General features: G+C 40.8%; 1 protein-coding gene across 6 annotated transcripts in view; it reads left to right on the top strand.

Moving 5' to 3' along the window:
* Window positions 1-15917, top strand: part of cacna2d1a (calcium channel, voltage-dependent, alpha 2/delta subunit 1a) — a 94797-nt gene that overhangs the window by 40306 nt on the left and 38574 nt on the right. For all 6 annotated transcript variants that reach the window (XM_035995994.1, XM_035995993.1, XM_035995992.1 and 3 more), the window contains exons 4-8: window positions 963-1022; window positions 5098-5133; window positions 5842-5977; window positions 14542-14673; window positions 15502-15571. In XM_035995994.1, the coding sequence (XP_035851887.1) occupies window positions 963-1022; window positions 5098-5133; window positions 5842-5977; window positions 14542-14673; window positions 15502-15571 (434 nt within the window). The remainder of the gene's footprint in view (window positions 1-962; window positions 1023-5097; window positions 5134-5841; window positions 5978-14541; window positions 14674-15501; window positions 15572-15917) is intronic.

The following is a 15917-nucleotide window of genomic DNA, read 5'->3' as shown; positions in this document are numbered from 1 at the left end:
GGGGGCTATCTTTGAGGGGGAATGAAGGAGCAGTACAGGAACAAGATGCAAAATGTTGGCACTCTTGCTTTGGAAATGTCCATTTTATGGACAACTAAATGTTTGGAGTCACTTTAGATGATTGATGTTTTTTTCCTTTTGTGTTTTCTCAACCACCAGGCTGTTAATCACATGAATTATGCATATTTTGTCTTATTGTGAGGGTACAATGATATCAGCCAAGTGGTTTAAGATTTGTAGTGCTTTTTGATGAGTGATTCCAAAATTGCAAACAAAGACAAATGCACAGTTGGTGTCATGTTTCAGTTCTGATGTGGTGCCCAAACACTGTGACTAATATCCCAGTCTTCGATTCACAATCAGACTTTGCTCTGCCTCTCTGATTCTTGCGACTGTCTTATTTAATTTCACCACAAAATTAATATAATAACTCATTGTTTCAACCCTCCTTCTCCTCCTCCTCCTCTCATTTCATAAATTAATTAACTGCTTTGCCCCCATCAACTCTCTGCTCTTTCTGTGTGACTTGAAACCCATAGTGCCGTACACTTAAGCAGGAAGAGCAGGATTTGATATTTCCCAGGGGAAATTAGTAGTACAGTGCATTTCTGGACCAGGTACAGATTAAAAGCTGGGCCCATTATAAACCCATTAACCCAGTCATTACGACCAAATCTGGGGAAAAAAAATGGATTAGGTGGGTGTCTAATTTTAGCACAACATTGTGTCACACAGCTAGTCCTAATTCATACCTGCAGGTGCTGAGAGGAAATTAGGTATTTTCCCTTGAACATGCACTGTTCCTGCGTTAGCAGTACCCTCCTTGAGCTGCCATAGGGTTAAATGTCAAAGTTATGTTGACAGTAATGTAGCCTTCGGGCCAAAAAACACATTAAACATTATCTAACATACTGTATTTCTCTCTCCTTCTACACTCTCCTCCTTCCTCTGTCTTCTCTTAGAGGCTGGCAACAGAAGCAGAAAAGTTTCAAATGGAGCACGAGTGGAGGGACAACAGTGAGGTGAGTGAGCGGCTGGAGCCTGATATGATATGTTCATTAACACTGGCTGCATTACAACACAGATCAAGTGGTGCCGTGAACTCCATAAGAGGAGTGGGAGGAGAGACATGTTATTCATGATCTAATATGATTGTAATAATTGGATAGCAAAATCTCATTACAGTGACAGTAGTGCTGTAATGACTATACCAGATTGAATTTCATCATTTTATATTATAGGCAGAAACAACTTGCATGCTTATGATGAGCAGACACATGCACTGCTTACTCCAATATTGTCCATTAATCATAGTAATAAGAATATGTTAGAAGGGAATGTACAAAACATAATATGAACACATTATTATTTTACCCATTTAATTACTTTGCCCAATTTCTGGTCCAGTGAATGCAGTGCCCCGTTCCACAATGGTAGTGAAGAATTACAATGCAGCTCTCTCTTCTGTGTTTTAGTTCTGACCATTTCGTAATTAATGCAAATTGCAAATTTCCTGCCCTTGCTTTGCAATCAGAAAAGCCTCACACTCTGTGGCAGCCATTTAACAAATGATATCGTGTACATACTGTGGCGGAAGAACTTCAAAGAAATTCAACTTTGCCATTTAGCCTATTACCTTAAAAAAAACTCTTCAGTGTTATTTGACACTCCTTAATGATCTTTTCCATTAAAAGTTCCCATTATTCAACGTCTTGCATGCTGTGTTGCACTGAGAAAACAGGGAAGGAAATATCCTCTCTGGCGATACATCCATTTATTGCTATTACTCACTGAGTTTGATATTCCTTTGGCCCTGGATGCCTGGCTAGTTAACGTAATTAATTTTTTGGTTAATGTTGCAGGGATTTCTGCAATACCTGAATCAATTAAACATTTCCCCAGCATTGTAAATAGGTCAAGGGGGTGATATAGGGACTGACTACTGAGAGCATAAAGTCATGTTCTCTGGTACACTAGCTGTGTAGTTTTGCTATAGATATGCTGGAAGCTCAGCGCTCTGCACAAATATAGTAAATTCATCCTGATATGTCCTCTGTTTGAACCTGTTGTTTCTGAGTATGTACTAAGGCCTTTAGTGGCTTCAGAGATTTGTATTATTTTGATAGAGATAAGAGCTTTGTAGGGCCTGTCGCCTCTACAGTTGACAGATATGAATCTCATCACTGGACAGCTCTAGCATTGTTGTTGTTATGTTAGAAAGAGAATGTGATGGTCTTGTATGTGTAACCACAGTTGTAGTGTAACTTCAGACAGTGCTGTGTCTGCCTCAGCCTCTTTCGCTCAGCCCTGCATGAACCTGTGTGTACTTTCAGTGAACACAGAGCATATGTGTCTTTTTGTGTACTGTATATCAGCCTTTAGCATTGGCCAAAAGTCTAATCTGAGTGCACGTGTTTGTATGTTTCTACAAAGGATAAAAGCTGCCTGATTTTATGCCGATCATAACATACAGAAATTATTTTAACTCGGGATGTGGGCATCCTCTGTGGGATTTTATATTTTCTGTTTCTTCTATGTGAAGCCATTTATTCAATATGCAATGCAAGCCTCTACAAAACCAGTATAACCAATACTGATGCCACCTTGGCTTTGACACATGTACATATTTAAAAGAATATATTGTAAATCACAATAATATGTGCTTAAAAAGTGTTCATTTCAGTTTCCTCTTCAATTAAAATATTGGACATGAAGCTAAAAAGCAATTGCATATACTGCAATTACTTGAAATAACACATCTACAGTTTAATGCACAAAGTAGGCCTTCTCAAACATGTATACATATTGGATGGATTTGTATCATAGTAAATCGTTTGAAATACCAACTGGAGCACTTATGTGTGTATGCGCATGCGTCTGTTCTCTGTCACCTCTGATAACTGGGACACTACTACTGGGCACCTCTCCCTGCTGAGTTTAAACACTTAAAAGCTGTGACAACTGTGTGCCTGCTCAGTGTAATATATTGCCTTTGGCCCTATTTACACTTGTTATTAGAATACAAGCTGTATCCAGCTACTCTAAACAATCAATCAATTTGATTTGATGTTTGTGTTTAATTCTGCATTTTTGTACATCTAGTCTGCATTCTGATTTGATCTCATGTTTATGTAAGAGTGGGTTTGAAGGTGGCACTGTCAAATATAAACATTTCAGATTATTAAATGTGATACTTCACAACCCATATTAACTTTCATTTGAGAAGAAAAAGGACATTTTTTACGACTCCATTGACAGAACAGTGTTGGTGCTGCTGTGAATGTGAGGGAAAAGCACCATAACTTTTTTCAGTGAGTGGATGGTATATTGAATGAGTCATTAGGTTTTTACAAATATAGACATGAACTGCAGTTACACCTGGCAGAGATTGGATTGCTATATGTTAACAAGCATCTTCCAGAAGATAGATATAGATGTCAAACACTCTGTTTTGGCAGTACACAACACCCATCACAACAAGCCACATAAGTAATAGCATAAATCATTTATTTGTTTCTCAAACCTTCCCCTGCCTACATGCCTTTCTCCATCTCTCACACATCAAGTGTTCTTGTAAGTAGTAGCCTCCCCTGAGGGGTGCGGGGGTGTGACCTTAGCGTTATCGTCACTTCTTAAGGTGCACATTGTCTGCAGTAACATGACCTGACAAAGAACATCATGGGGCAGTCTCCTCTTATCAGTGTGTATATTTTTGATTGCATGTGCATATCAGTATATGTTCACTACACCTGCTCTTTGCACAAATAATTTAACTTGCACGTCTCCTGATATATCTAACTCAACAGAAACAAAACAGAGAGCAGATGCTAGCCTTTGGCACAGATTACACAGTGTAATCGCCTGTTGTGTGCTAATTGCCAACGGTTTAAACTAAGGTTACAGTGGCAGGAGGAGTCACCGATCCCTTTTGCAACTCCAGAATTGGTAGGCAGTTGGTGGGAGTCAGTGAACCAGCTCTGTGGCTCCAGGGCATCCTTATGTCAGCAGCTAGGCTAGCTCGTTAGCGCCCTCCTAGCCTGTGTACTGACAGGAAGCCCAGCAGTGTGAGAGCAAAACAACACCACTTACTTCACTGATCCTCAGTGTCAAACACACACTGCTGCCCTGCAAGGAAATATAGATTCAAATTACATTCACACTTGCAGATGTAACTGAAACAACAAAACAAGTATGATAGCTTTACTTACTTCATGTCATCTTTTTAGAGTTGATTACAGACTCAGGGTCTTTAGCATCTGCAACAGTCAGGCAGTTCATCCATCATTTTCGTTCCATTTGATCTTTTTTTGTCCTCGACAAAATACTGTACCTTGCCTAGCTTTCTCCGAATGTAATCTTTAGAGCAAACTTGAATGTGGCTTCTAGTGGGACTTTTATCTGTGTTATTTCTAACAAAGAAGTAAAAAAGGAAATATAGTATAAGAGTGAAGTGGTATTTGATATTTGGTAGGTAATTCCTCTACTATGCGACAGTAAGTCGCGTGGTTATGACACAATCGTTAGCCTATTTTTATAAAAACGTCTGCTACGGAGCCATAACGTGAAGTACAAGGTAATGGAGCCTTTTATACATTGTCGTGTTTCTTTAGAAATAAACAATGGACAAATAAAGTCTTTAAACGCTTCAGATGTAAAGTTATTTGCTGTCAAAGTGGCGCCAAAATGAATGGCAGTCAGTGAAATGCTAACGGGGGGTGATTGCTTTGTAGCATTAAAATGGCGCCATAGGAGGTTTGCGGTCCGAGGATAGGCTTACCCCCTTGGGTAGGACACATTTTGGCACCCATTTTGAGACTTGTACACTGAGTTGTGGATTTTAGCAGCAACTTAACTGCTGGAAATCTTGTTTTTGCTTCTCACCTTCCTGCAGTGATGTATAAGTATACTCTGGGTACACTGTGACATCACTGTTGGGTGCGGTCACCAGTGCAACAAAGCCACTCTTACCCACTGTGTTAAACATTCAAACTTTCAACCAGAGAGGGCAGTAAAATGCTGTTTTTTTAGCCTGGTATAAAGTTACTTTTTAAAGATACGTTCTGTGATTCATTGCTCATCTTTTTGATGTCTTTGCAGGTCGACAAAATGGTTTACTACAATGCCAAAGATGACGTAAGTACAACTTGATCCCACTATTTTGATAATTTGTCAGTGTAATTAGAGATGCAAATTCCCAAATAAAACACCACAAGCAATCCAGTCCTCCAGAGAGTATCACCATGGCAACGAACCTGATCACAGATTTTATTGATAGCCTGTAATAATCTGTGAAAAGAAGTCACTGTATGCGTGTAGGAATTAATTATGTTATATCCATACCATGTGAAGGTATGCATGCACGTATAACCAGTTGCCTTCATGCATATATGTTTTGGGCCCCATACTCATAAATACATGAGTATGCGTGAGACATTGAATGCCTCCCCTGGCCTCAGATGTCATCTGTCTGCTCTCATAAACAGGGATCATCATCTAATGCCCCTCCACTGTCCCAGTGGGAAGGAACCACACACCCACAGCACACTAATGTCACTCTGTATTTGACTGACAACCGCTGTCTATTCTCTATCTCTCTGGACGCCTGGGTTTATGTTTCTCTTCCTACAACTTTTAAGTTTCTCAATTTCTATCTGTCAGTAGTGACATTTCAGTGAATACCCAACACTGACACCTTGTCATTCACAGTAACAAGAAACTGCATAAACAGTATGTTTACAAACCAAGGGTGCACACACATGCACAGACCCCCTTAAGCCATACAATCCTTTGCAGGATAGTTTTGAAACTCAAGGCTCTGCTGTTTTGTCCCTTTTTGTGCAGCTTAATCAGACAGAGGATGGAAAGGGAAGGAAGAACCGATATCTTCCTGATGATTTTGAGATAGACCCCGACTTCAAACGACTCGTCTCGTACAACACCACTGCCGTCCACATCCCTACGGACATATATGAAGGCTGTAAGTTGAAACACACATACACATGCATAGTAGAAAAAGGCATACAGTAATCTGTCTCATATCGGCCACACATCCCACTATTATAAATAGTAATACACTGTAACCACCATGTCCCACCTTGCTCTCTGTCTCCCTGTCATCACTATGTCCAGTATTTACAGTACGTTCCCATGATGCAGAGCTCAGCCGCCCAACCCTAGGCTATTCTAGTCTATATATATCTCAAATGCCAACAACCCAATGTCCAGCACACTTTAGCCCCCTCTTGTCAATGATAGGTTTTTTGTGGGTGCTTTGTACTTGCTTGAAGCTCTTCTCAGTTATTTTGGTGTGTTTATAACAAACGTACATCCATGCTTTTCTGTTGTCATTGCTTCTTTTACTGTGTTAATTTTTCTTGGTCATTGTTTTCATCATAAACAAAGTGAACATAGTGTTTTTAGCCATTTTAGCAATATTGCTATAGGGATTGCATTGTTGGTCTGTTGGCCAGTCCACTGCTTTGGCCCAGACTGTTGGATTGAATCAAAATCTCTACAGACATTCATGGTCCCCAGAGGAAGAATCTGACTTTGTTATCCCCTTTTTCTCGTAATGCTTGTATAGATTGCCATGAGATTTTTGTACAGATATTCATGGTTCCCAAGGATGAACCATAATGACTTTAGTGATCCCCTGACGTTTTATCTAGTTGCAAAACCTGCAAAACTGATGACACTCATTAGCCTCAGCTGTACTTGTGTAATGCTAACTAGCAAATGTTAGCATGCTAACAAACTACATTAAGTATGAACATGGTAAACAGTATACCTGCTAAACATCAGCATGTTAGCATTATCATTAAGAGCATGCTAACATGCTGATATTATCAAAACACATAAGTACTTTTTAAACACATCCATTTGTCCTAATGCCATTTGAAAACAGCACAAGCTTCTGTGGAAGAGATAAATATACTAATGTATGGGTGGATGACTATTTACACAAACCGGAACACTTGCCCACACACACATGCACACACACAAACATGTCCTCCAGGTTAACACACACACACACACACACAAGGATGCAGCCATATCTTGATACACACAGAAACATACAATACAAGTCATGTCCTTCAATGCAGACACACTCTCATACCATACAAACACACTTAGTATGGAGGGTTGCATAAAGAGGACACAGACAGACAGACAATAGGGACAACATAAAGGGAAGCTTATGATGCAACAAAAGAGTGAATATTAAATTAGAAGTGGCGTGGGATCTGATGAGATAATCCTAATGAAATGTAGATCAATCCAGAGAAACACAATGTCTGTTCAGAGAAATCTAGTATAGCAACATTACATCATTGGCTTTGCACGCTGCTTAACATGACATTGCATTTAACAACACACAAACTCAGCAGGCATCAAAACAGTTAAAATATTTCCTTATACCCAGGCATGAGCTAATTGCCTCCTTGGCATTGATTGAGCATTCAATGTCAATTTCAGTAATGATGGTCACAATGGGTTTGCTAAATGCAATGGACTCAGTCACATGACTTTAATGTCCTTACAGAGTGAGTAACTCCACATAAGTTGGACTATAAATGTGCAGAGTGACGAGCCTCTGAGGCCTCTGACTGTGCGGATATTTTTTGTCATTGCCAAATGGCCAAATGCACTCAGTTATTTTTTACAAGCAACAGTTATAATAATCAAAGGGCGGGTTTGGGTGTTGGAGGAGGGGGTTGTTCCTTGTGTGATTTATCAGTTTGTCTTTTGCTCTCTTTCTGTAACTATATATGGTGTTGCATTCTTTCTTGTTTATGGCAGTTCTTTTTATTACAAGAATTCCTTAGAGTTTCTCCAGTAGTCTGTATGTAGGATCCCAATTGGATGTTTTTCAAAATGTACACAATTTGTTATTTACATGGTCCCCAAACTTCCACCATACAGTGCAATTGGTTCAATAAATGATGTGAAGTTTATGAGCCGGGTCTGCATTGGTACATTACATTTTATGTTTGTTTTTTTTGCATCAAATCTGCTCATATCCTTTATTTCATATTTCATTTTTCTTTACCTCTAGTGGTTTTCTAGATTCTGATTGGCTGGAACAGTGTTTTGTGGCTCGTGCACTCCTTTATGTTTGTTTTCCATTTACACAGCCAGGGCTGTGTTTTAACACCAGTTTTTTTTTTTTTTTTTTTCAGCCAAACAGACAATAAAGAGCTAGGTGACCATGAGGAGATATTTGCTGAATTTGACAGAAAGTGTTTTGGAATAACATCACATACTATAGGAGGTGGCCTATTATCTATTTTTTGTAATTTTGATTAACTGACCATTTAATGCTGCATATTTTAACTGTCCTCTGCTGCAGCACTCTGGCTTATAGGTTGTGTGGATCTGTCTGATCTTTTCCAGTTCTCAGGCAGGTGGTGGAGGGTGGGGTCCGGGTGGAGCTCTAGTTAGCAAAGTAGCTAAACTAGGATGGTGTTGGTGCTCCCTCTCTCCCCCTCCATTTCTCTATCTCTATCTCCAAGGACGGGCTGCCACTCCGACTGGTCAGCACTGTCAGCGTTGCCATGGCTATGTGTGTGTGTGTGTGTGTGTGTGTGTGTGTGTGTGTGTGTGTGTTTAGAAGGAGACACATACTTAGACACGCCCTGGTTTTCTATCTTGTTGTGTGGAGGTGGAGGAAGGACTGGTTACTTGATTAGAGGACTTTGTCTAGACAAGGCTGGCGTCCTTGTGGCTTTTACTGATGCTGAAGGAGAGATGTGTCATCAACATCATCTTCTTTTTTGCGCTAGACGTCCTCCACAACACCCACCCCTTTTCATACTTTTCTCTTTCTCTTTTTCCTCTCTTTGCTTTTTATTTCCTTACACCTACCTTTTCCCCTAGTTATTTTGCCCTTTTTTTCATTTCTCCTCACCACCTTGCTCTCTTCTTCCTTGCCGTCCTCCTCAACAGCTCTACCCCTTCACCCTTGATCACTCCACCCTCCCCTCATCCCTCGCTCCACTTTATTAAGCATATTAATAGTGAGGTGTGTGGAGACAAATGTGCTACTGTATTTGTCCCCCGCATTAGTCCTTCTGATTGGAATCCATTGTCCCTGCTGATCTAGTGTGGGTGGTCAGACTGAGATTCATTATCGTGTTTATGTGTGTGCGTGCATGCACACTAGAGATGAATCAGAGTTTGTCTGTGTGTGTGAATGTGTTTGAGAGAGAGAGAGGGGAAGAAACACCTAGGGTGTGAGAATCGGCATGTGTGGCACATTGCATGCACCTACTGTATGGATCTCATGGCTGCGTATGCGTGTCTTCTCGCTCATTGGGCAGATTGGCGTGTATGCGATAAGAGGAGATGAGGGGAGGGCGTCGCGGCCTTGGCAGGAGATCCTAGGCTCGTCTGATGCCCGTTTGCATCAACGCTGTGTGGCACGTGTCAGCCCGAGACACACGCACTCTGTGACGTGCTGAGATGCTGTGACACTGTGTATGTGAGCGTGTTTGTATCGAAGTCATGGCGCCTGTGGCAAAGCTCACAGTGTAGAACTATATTTATTTTTATTTTTTTGCACTCTTATGCCACTTGATACATGTCCTATTTTGTGAGGCGTAAAAATGCTTGACTGGGAGTAATTGCTCTTGATCGTAAGGCAGGGCAGATTATTAAATGGGTTTTGCTCACCTTCATCACCTCAACACCTTTTCTCATGCTACAGACATAAATAAGTATATGTGTGTGCGTGCGTGTGTGTGTGTGTGTGTGTGTGTGTGCTGGTGTCATTTCTCCCCATAGCCGCTATGAGTGTGTTGCGTGTTTCTAAATCTACACCTTCGTCGCCTTGGGTGATTTTCATAAACACTCATCACTCAAGCCGTCACTTCTGTAGCAATACCAAATGATCACCTATTTGTCAGATGGTCTTCACACATCACTACCATAGGCACACACTTATATTTACATCACTGGAATTGAAATGTGATTCACTACTGCTGTTTTCCGCGTTTCGTTCTTTTCCATCGTCTTTAATTCTTCGGCCACTCGTGTTTGTAAAGGCAGGACCCGATTTTAAGGTTGCGATTTAAGCATCACGGCTAAATAGATAAAGTTGGATTGAGTCTATCCGAGTCAGGATCAACTGGGTGTTGACATATCATACGATGTGTGGTCTAGCAATTCTAATAATTTGCCTTCTGATCGAGTTGCTGCTTACAAGTTTACAACTGGTTAACAACTAAAATCTAGACTATCGATATCGCTTAATGAGAGAAATCAAATTTTTCAAAAACGTCTAAAACCATGAATGAATGATTGGCGAGAATTTGTGTTATTGAGGAATTTAAAGGTGCTTAACAATGCAACTCTTAAGTGCATTAAATTGCTGTTTGTCTGGTTGACGTGTTGATGTTGGGATGTAGGAGAGAGATGTGTCTTGTAGTCATTAATGGAAAATAATAAGAATGACATGACCAGTATATGTTGCCCCAAATATTAGGGGATTATTTTAGTTTTTTAGAGGGAGATTGTATTTCAGTGCTGTGTAAATGCTTGCAAAAAGGATGCGTTGGTGCTCATGTCACAATCAGTAGTGAGTGGCGAAGTATCATCGAGTACAGGGCCCCTTCTGATACAATGATTGCAGGTTCTCACCACTTCAGCCCCCACCATGTAATTACTTTCAAATGCACAGGCAGTTTCAGCCACCAGCTAGCTGATGACAGGGAACACCACAGGGCATCGCTTGGCAAGACACCGCGCAGCTTTTCCATCCTCACAACAGTCACCCTCATCAGTCACTGCCAGAATCCTGTTTGATTTGTTTTTGAAAGCATCTACATGCCTCACAGGGAATATTTAGTAGTACTGGTAGTTTTGTTTCCATATTCAATTCCCATCGCTAATCGCCCCATGAATCATTCTTTTATTTCATGTCTTCACTTGTGATTTTTGAATAGAACGATTTATGAAGCTGGCATGGCTGGGCATTGCTGAATATATTATCATCTGAAGCAAAGATATATCAGTTCTCATTTTGAGTTGTTTTAAATAGTGACCACTCAGTGTAGCAACATTTCACCTCAAATAGGTCCAAACAGAGTCTTGCAGGTTTGCGAGACCAGACCCAAAAAGCTCAGTACTGTAACCAACCCGTTACCATTATCAATTCTGGACCTGACCCAACCTGTTAATAAAAGACCCACAACCAAACGTATACCTGTAATTTGTAGACTAAGTGCGTAGTCACACTGCCATTTACGATGCTGAATTTCAGTGGACTCACTACTGGGGTCAAAGTAAATTCGCACAAATTTTTCAGGTAAAGTTCAACTTTTTTGTCACACAAATTTGCACTGTTAAGCAATAGCAAGCTGTCTAAATTATAATAGTTGTCCCCATTAGCTAATAAGCTTGTAACTGACATGTAACAAGCTCAACTGGTAGTTTGCAAATTTGCTAGCTTTGAGAGCTTTTCCCCCCACCTATAGTAAGTCTTTATTTCAACTTTTGCATTAACTGTTTGGTTTGTTACATGTTTCTGACACTCAATCCAGAATCCTACCCTTTTTTGTTTGTTGCATTATTTCATCAATTAAAAAAAGTCTTTATTTAGTGAAAGTACGTACAATCCGGAGAACAAAACTGCATACTGAGAAAATAGAAAAAAGCTAGAGCTATTGTGACTGACAGGCACTAGCATGTTCCCGACTTGCAAGCCGTTAGCTTGTCAGCTCCAGTATTCACAAACTAGCCTTGCGAATCCCTACGTCACCAAGGTGGCCATAGCTGTTAAGATAATGCCTGTAAAGGTGGAAAAAATACTGCACGCTGGAACATGTTGTTAATTTTGCCTGTTTTTCTTTTTTTTTTTTACTTCTTTTACTTCTCGGGCCCACATTTGATTAGATTTTTACCCTTACCTATATGTAGTAATATGTACATGTCTCTACTAGGATTGGGCTTCGAGAACCTGTTCCAACTTGGCATCGTTTAAAAAATGATGATTCCAATGGAACCGTTTCTTTATTGGAATCGTCTGGAATCGTTTGGAAAACATGGTTTTGAATCCGATCATTGGTTCCAAATTTAACATGAGCAAGTTTTGGTTTCCGTAGCGACCACCGTACTTCCAGGTGCTTGTTGTGTTGCAGCCATGGAGCACAGTAAGTGGCGCTCTAAAGTGTGGTTAAGCAAGCCCGGTGAAACTGTAAATCACCATTGAATCGAAAGAAAATGTTTCTCTTATCTGTGAAATTAGCATGTGACCCGTTTCAACTCCACCCCTTAAAGAATTAGAATTGATAAGAACCGGAAATCGAAATGAAGAATCGGCATTGAAATCAGAATTGTTAAAATCTAAATGATGCCCAACCCTAGTCTACATGTACCTGTTACATATGGGTTACACGTAGGTTACATGTTACACAAGTCCTGCACCATTGCTCAGTGCCAGCTGATTAAAAGTAATTATTCAAAGAAAACCACTGCCAGTGGCTTCCTTCCCTCTCTTCTTCATTTCATCTCCCTTTTTTCTCTGTTCACTCATTGTTGTTCATAGACATTGCTTTATTATTTATCTTGTAGTGTTTTTCCACCCGTGAAAAAAAACATGTTTACTGAAATTCTTTTAGGAATTGGTAATATCCACGTTTGTTGCTTTAAGTATACAGACACACAAACACATGCACCCTCCCCTCCAATGTCTCTCAGGCCATGGCACCACACCTTACAAATAGAGCTTACTGGTACTTGCGTTGCTGCTGTGATACTCATTTCTTCCTCTTATCATGGTGACCTCGAGCAAGCAACAGAAACATTGCCACAGAGATGGATCTGTTTACTGTAAACTGCGATTTGTTCCAGTGTTTGGCTGACCTTAGAGGACACGGCCTTGCCACGCCTTTGATATTGTTGCTGAGGGTTAGTGGGGCCTGACCTGTCCATTTGGGGTGTGTCTGCATCCAAATTCCCATGGGAGACTATAAGGGGTTTGTCAATTTAACACAGGAGAAATGCATAAAACAGACACAGTGAGTAAGGACGCACTCTGCCTCTCAGACATTTATTTTGTCTCTCTTCCTTATCACGTGCAGATACAAATCGCCTAACAGCTTGGTCACTAACTTGACTTTCTGCAGTGGCAGCTGGTGGACAAATGAAATACTGAATGTGATCTTTCCTTGTTAGTTCACTGTTCAGTATGTGCAGTATGGGGGGGGGGGGGATACCAATGCTTCCCGTATGTGGTCTTGTTACGCTGAGACTTCTTGTTACTGATCTCACAAAAACCAACAGAACTAATCCATTAAGGGCCATCCTCTGGGAGCTGACAGATGAGGCCTGAACAATTTGTCACCACTTATCATTGGGATGCGCTTTGCTCTACAATACCACAGGGAGCAATTTAAGGCATGGCCTAAACTCTCTTTAACCGACAAAGCATGGGAATAGAGCCTTGGTACAGGAGGTGGTTGTGAGGAGGTGAAGGAGTGAGGAGCCAGAGGGAGCGTGAGAGCCACAGGACAGTGAGCAGAGAAAACGAGGGAGGGTGAGAGGAAAAAATAATATTTTTCTAGACTTCATGGCTGGGCATTGCCTATTTACTTCTCCAAACAGACTAGAACACACTGTTCACTGCTCGTCTCTTCCTGCTGAGTTGTCAATCTAATTCTCTAACTGAGTTAAGAGTAAAGGTGCTTTACACTAACTCACCATAACTCACTTTTAACCACATAGCTTCTAGGTGTCTGTCACGAATGAGTCTGCCTCAGCAAACCCCGGACCTCCTGGCTGTCCCCTGTCTCGTCCTGATTGTTCTTTGTTGTTTCTTTAATCCAATTGCTATCACAAAAGCACACACACACACACACATACTATGAGTCATGCACAGCATCAGGTTGACATGCTGCCCACTCTCCCAGGCAGAGCGCTGCCTTTTTTGATCAAACTAGATTGTTGGAGCATTAAGCCAGTAAGAGCTCCTGCAGACAAACAGGTAAACAAAATGCTTACTGTATGTCTGTCCCCAGAGTACCAAGGAGGAGGTTTAGTCTTATTCCAGAAATATCAAATTGAATCATTCTGTTTTTGCCTTCCTCTCCTCTCTCCACTTTCTCCTCTCTTTTGCTCACTTTCCACCGCTACGGATTTTGGCCTTTGTTTTGAGAGCAAAAAAGTAATGAGAGAGAGATAGAGAAATATCTCATCATAGCGGCTTGAAATCAGTTTCAGTATCTGTGGGAAGGCTTCCTCTCAGCCAGGCAATGTCAGTAGCCTAATACTGGCAAATCTGTGTGTGTGTGTGTGTGTGTGTGTGTGTGTGTGTGTGTGTGTGTGTGTGTGTGTGTGTGTGTGTGTGTGTGTGTGTGTTTTTTAGGCTTTTAAGCTTGTTTCTCCTTCAGAATTGCTTTTTCAGATTAAATGGAAACATTTTGACATTTTATGCTTGTTATGATGTTGTACTTCTGTACAAATATAACTGTGTGTGTGTGTGTGTGTGTGTGTGTGTGTGTGTGTGTGTGTGTGTGTGTGTGTGTGTGTGTGTGTGTGTTCCAGCCACCATCATTTTGAATGAGCTAAATTGGACAGAGGCCTTGGAGGATACTTTCCGAAAAAACAAAGAGGAAGATCCCTCAATCCTCTGGCAGGTGTTTGGCTCTGCCACCGGATTGGCTCGGTACTACCCAGGTGAGCAGCCCAGCAGCCAATGGGGTTACTCCAAACAGCCTTCTGACCTTCCTGTGGCCAGTGATGGGGACATAAAAAAATTGAATCACTGCGTTGCTGTCCACCGACTTTGGGCTGGGAAAGAGCCATGAATCCCTTTTTGGAAAACATATATGTAAATATATGGTCATGACCATCTCATAATTTTCTGTTTCAAAAACATGCACTTTACCACAAAGTCATGAGTCATGAGAGTTTGCTTTTGAATTATCCTCTATAACTCAAAGATTGTAATGAAGGAATAGTTCAAACATTATGGGGAATACCATACGCTAAGAGTACATGAAAATATCGATGCCACTAGCATGGCTGCGCGCTAAGTAACAAGCTGAAGGGGGAAATTAGCATAGCTTAGCTTAAAGAAGTGGCTGCTGGTCACCAAGTCATAGTTACAGTACTTAACTACCTGTAAAATCCCAAATGGACAATTTTACCTTTCGATTTCTTTATGGATTAAACAGGAGATGCGTGTGTAGAACTATAAATGTGCCAGTAGGAAAATCTTTGAACTTTGGAGCCAGGCTAGCTTTTCCCCCTGTATTTATACTAAGCTAAGCTAATAGCCTCCTGGTTCGGGTTACATACTTAACACACAGAAATCAGAGTGGTATCGATCTTCTCATCTAACTCTCAACAAGAAAGCAAATTAGCTTATAAACTATTATTTTAAGATACATTAAGATATAGGAATATAAGACATAAGACACACACATTCAAGTACCTCAAATCCAAGCCTATGTAATAAACATACTCTCCTTTCCCCATTTTTTTCCTTCTGCCAAATCCCAGCATCCCCTTGGATCGACTCGAGCAATTCAGCCAATAAGATCGACCTCTACGATGTGCGCAGGCGACCGTGGTGAGTGTAGACACTTATAATGGGATGTGCAGTTTTGTCATATCACACATTCATTTGCAAAAAAATGTATTTGCATGTTGAATAAACTGATTACACAAACACACACACAGTTTAAAACAATCAAATCCGGGTCTCTGACCAAAGCCAAACCCACTCAAACAAAGACATCAGAGCACTATGATGATTAAGCCTCTGCAGATCAAAGGGTACCAACACAAAAGCTTCATTAGTCTCCTAAAAATGATGTTATTAAATTTCATTAGCCTCCAAAATCCCCATCGGCTACTGAACACTCGAGCTCTGAACAAAGACACACAGCTATTCGTTTATTAAAGAAATTGGAGAA

Source organism: Sander lucioperca, chromosome 20 (assembly GCF_008315115.2).
Source record: "Sander lucioperca isolate FBNREF2018 chromosome 20, SLUC_FBN_1.2, whole genome shotgun sequence".
Taxonomy (NCBI): domain Eukaryota; kingdom Metazoa; phylum Chordata; class Actinopteri; order Perciformes; family Percidae; genus Sander; species Sander lucioperca.
This window is presented reverse-complemented; position numbering and strand designations above follow the sequence as displayed.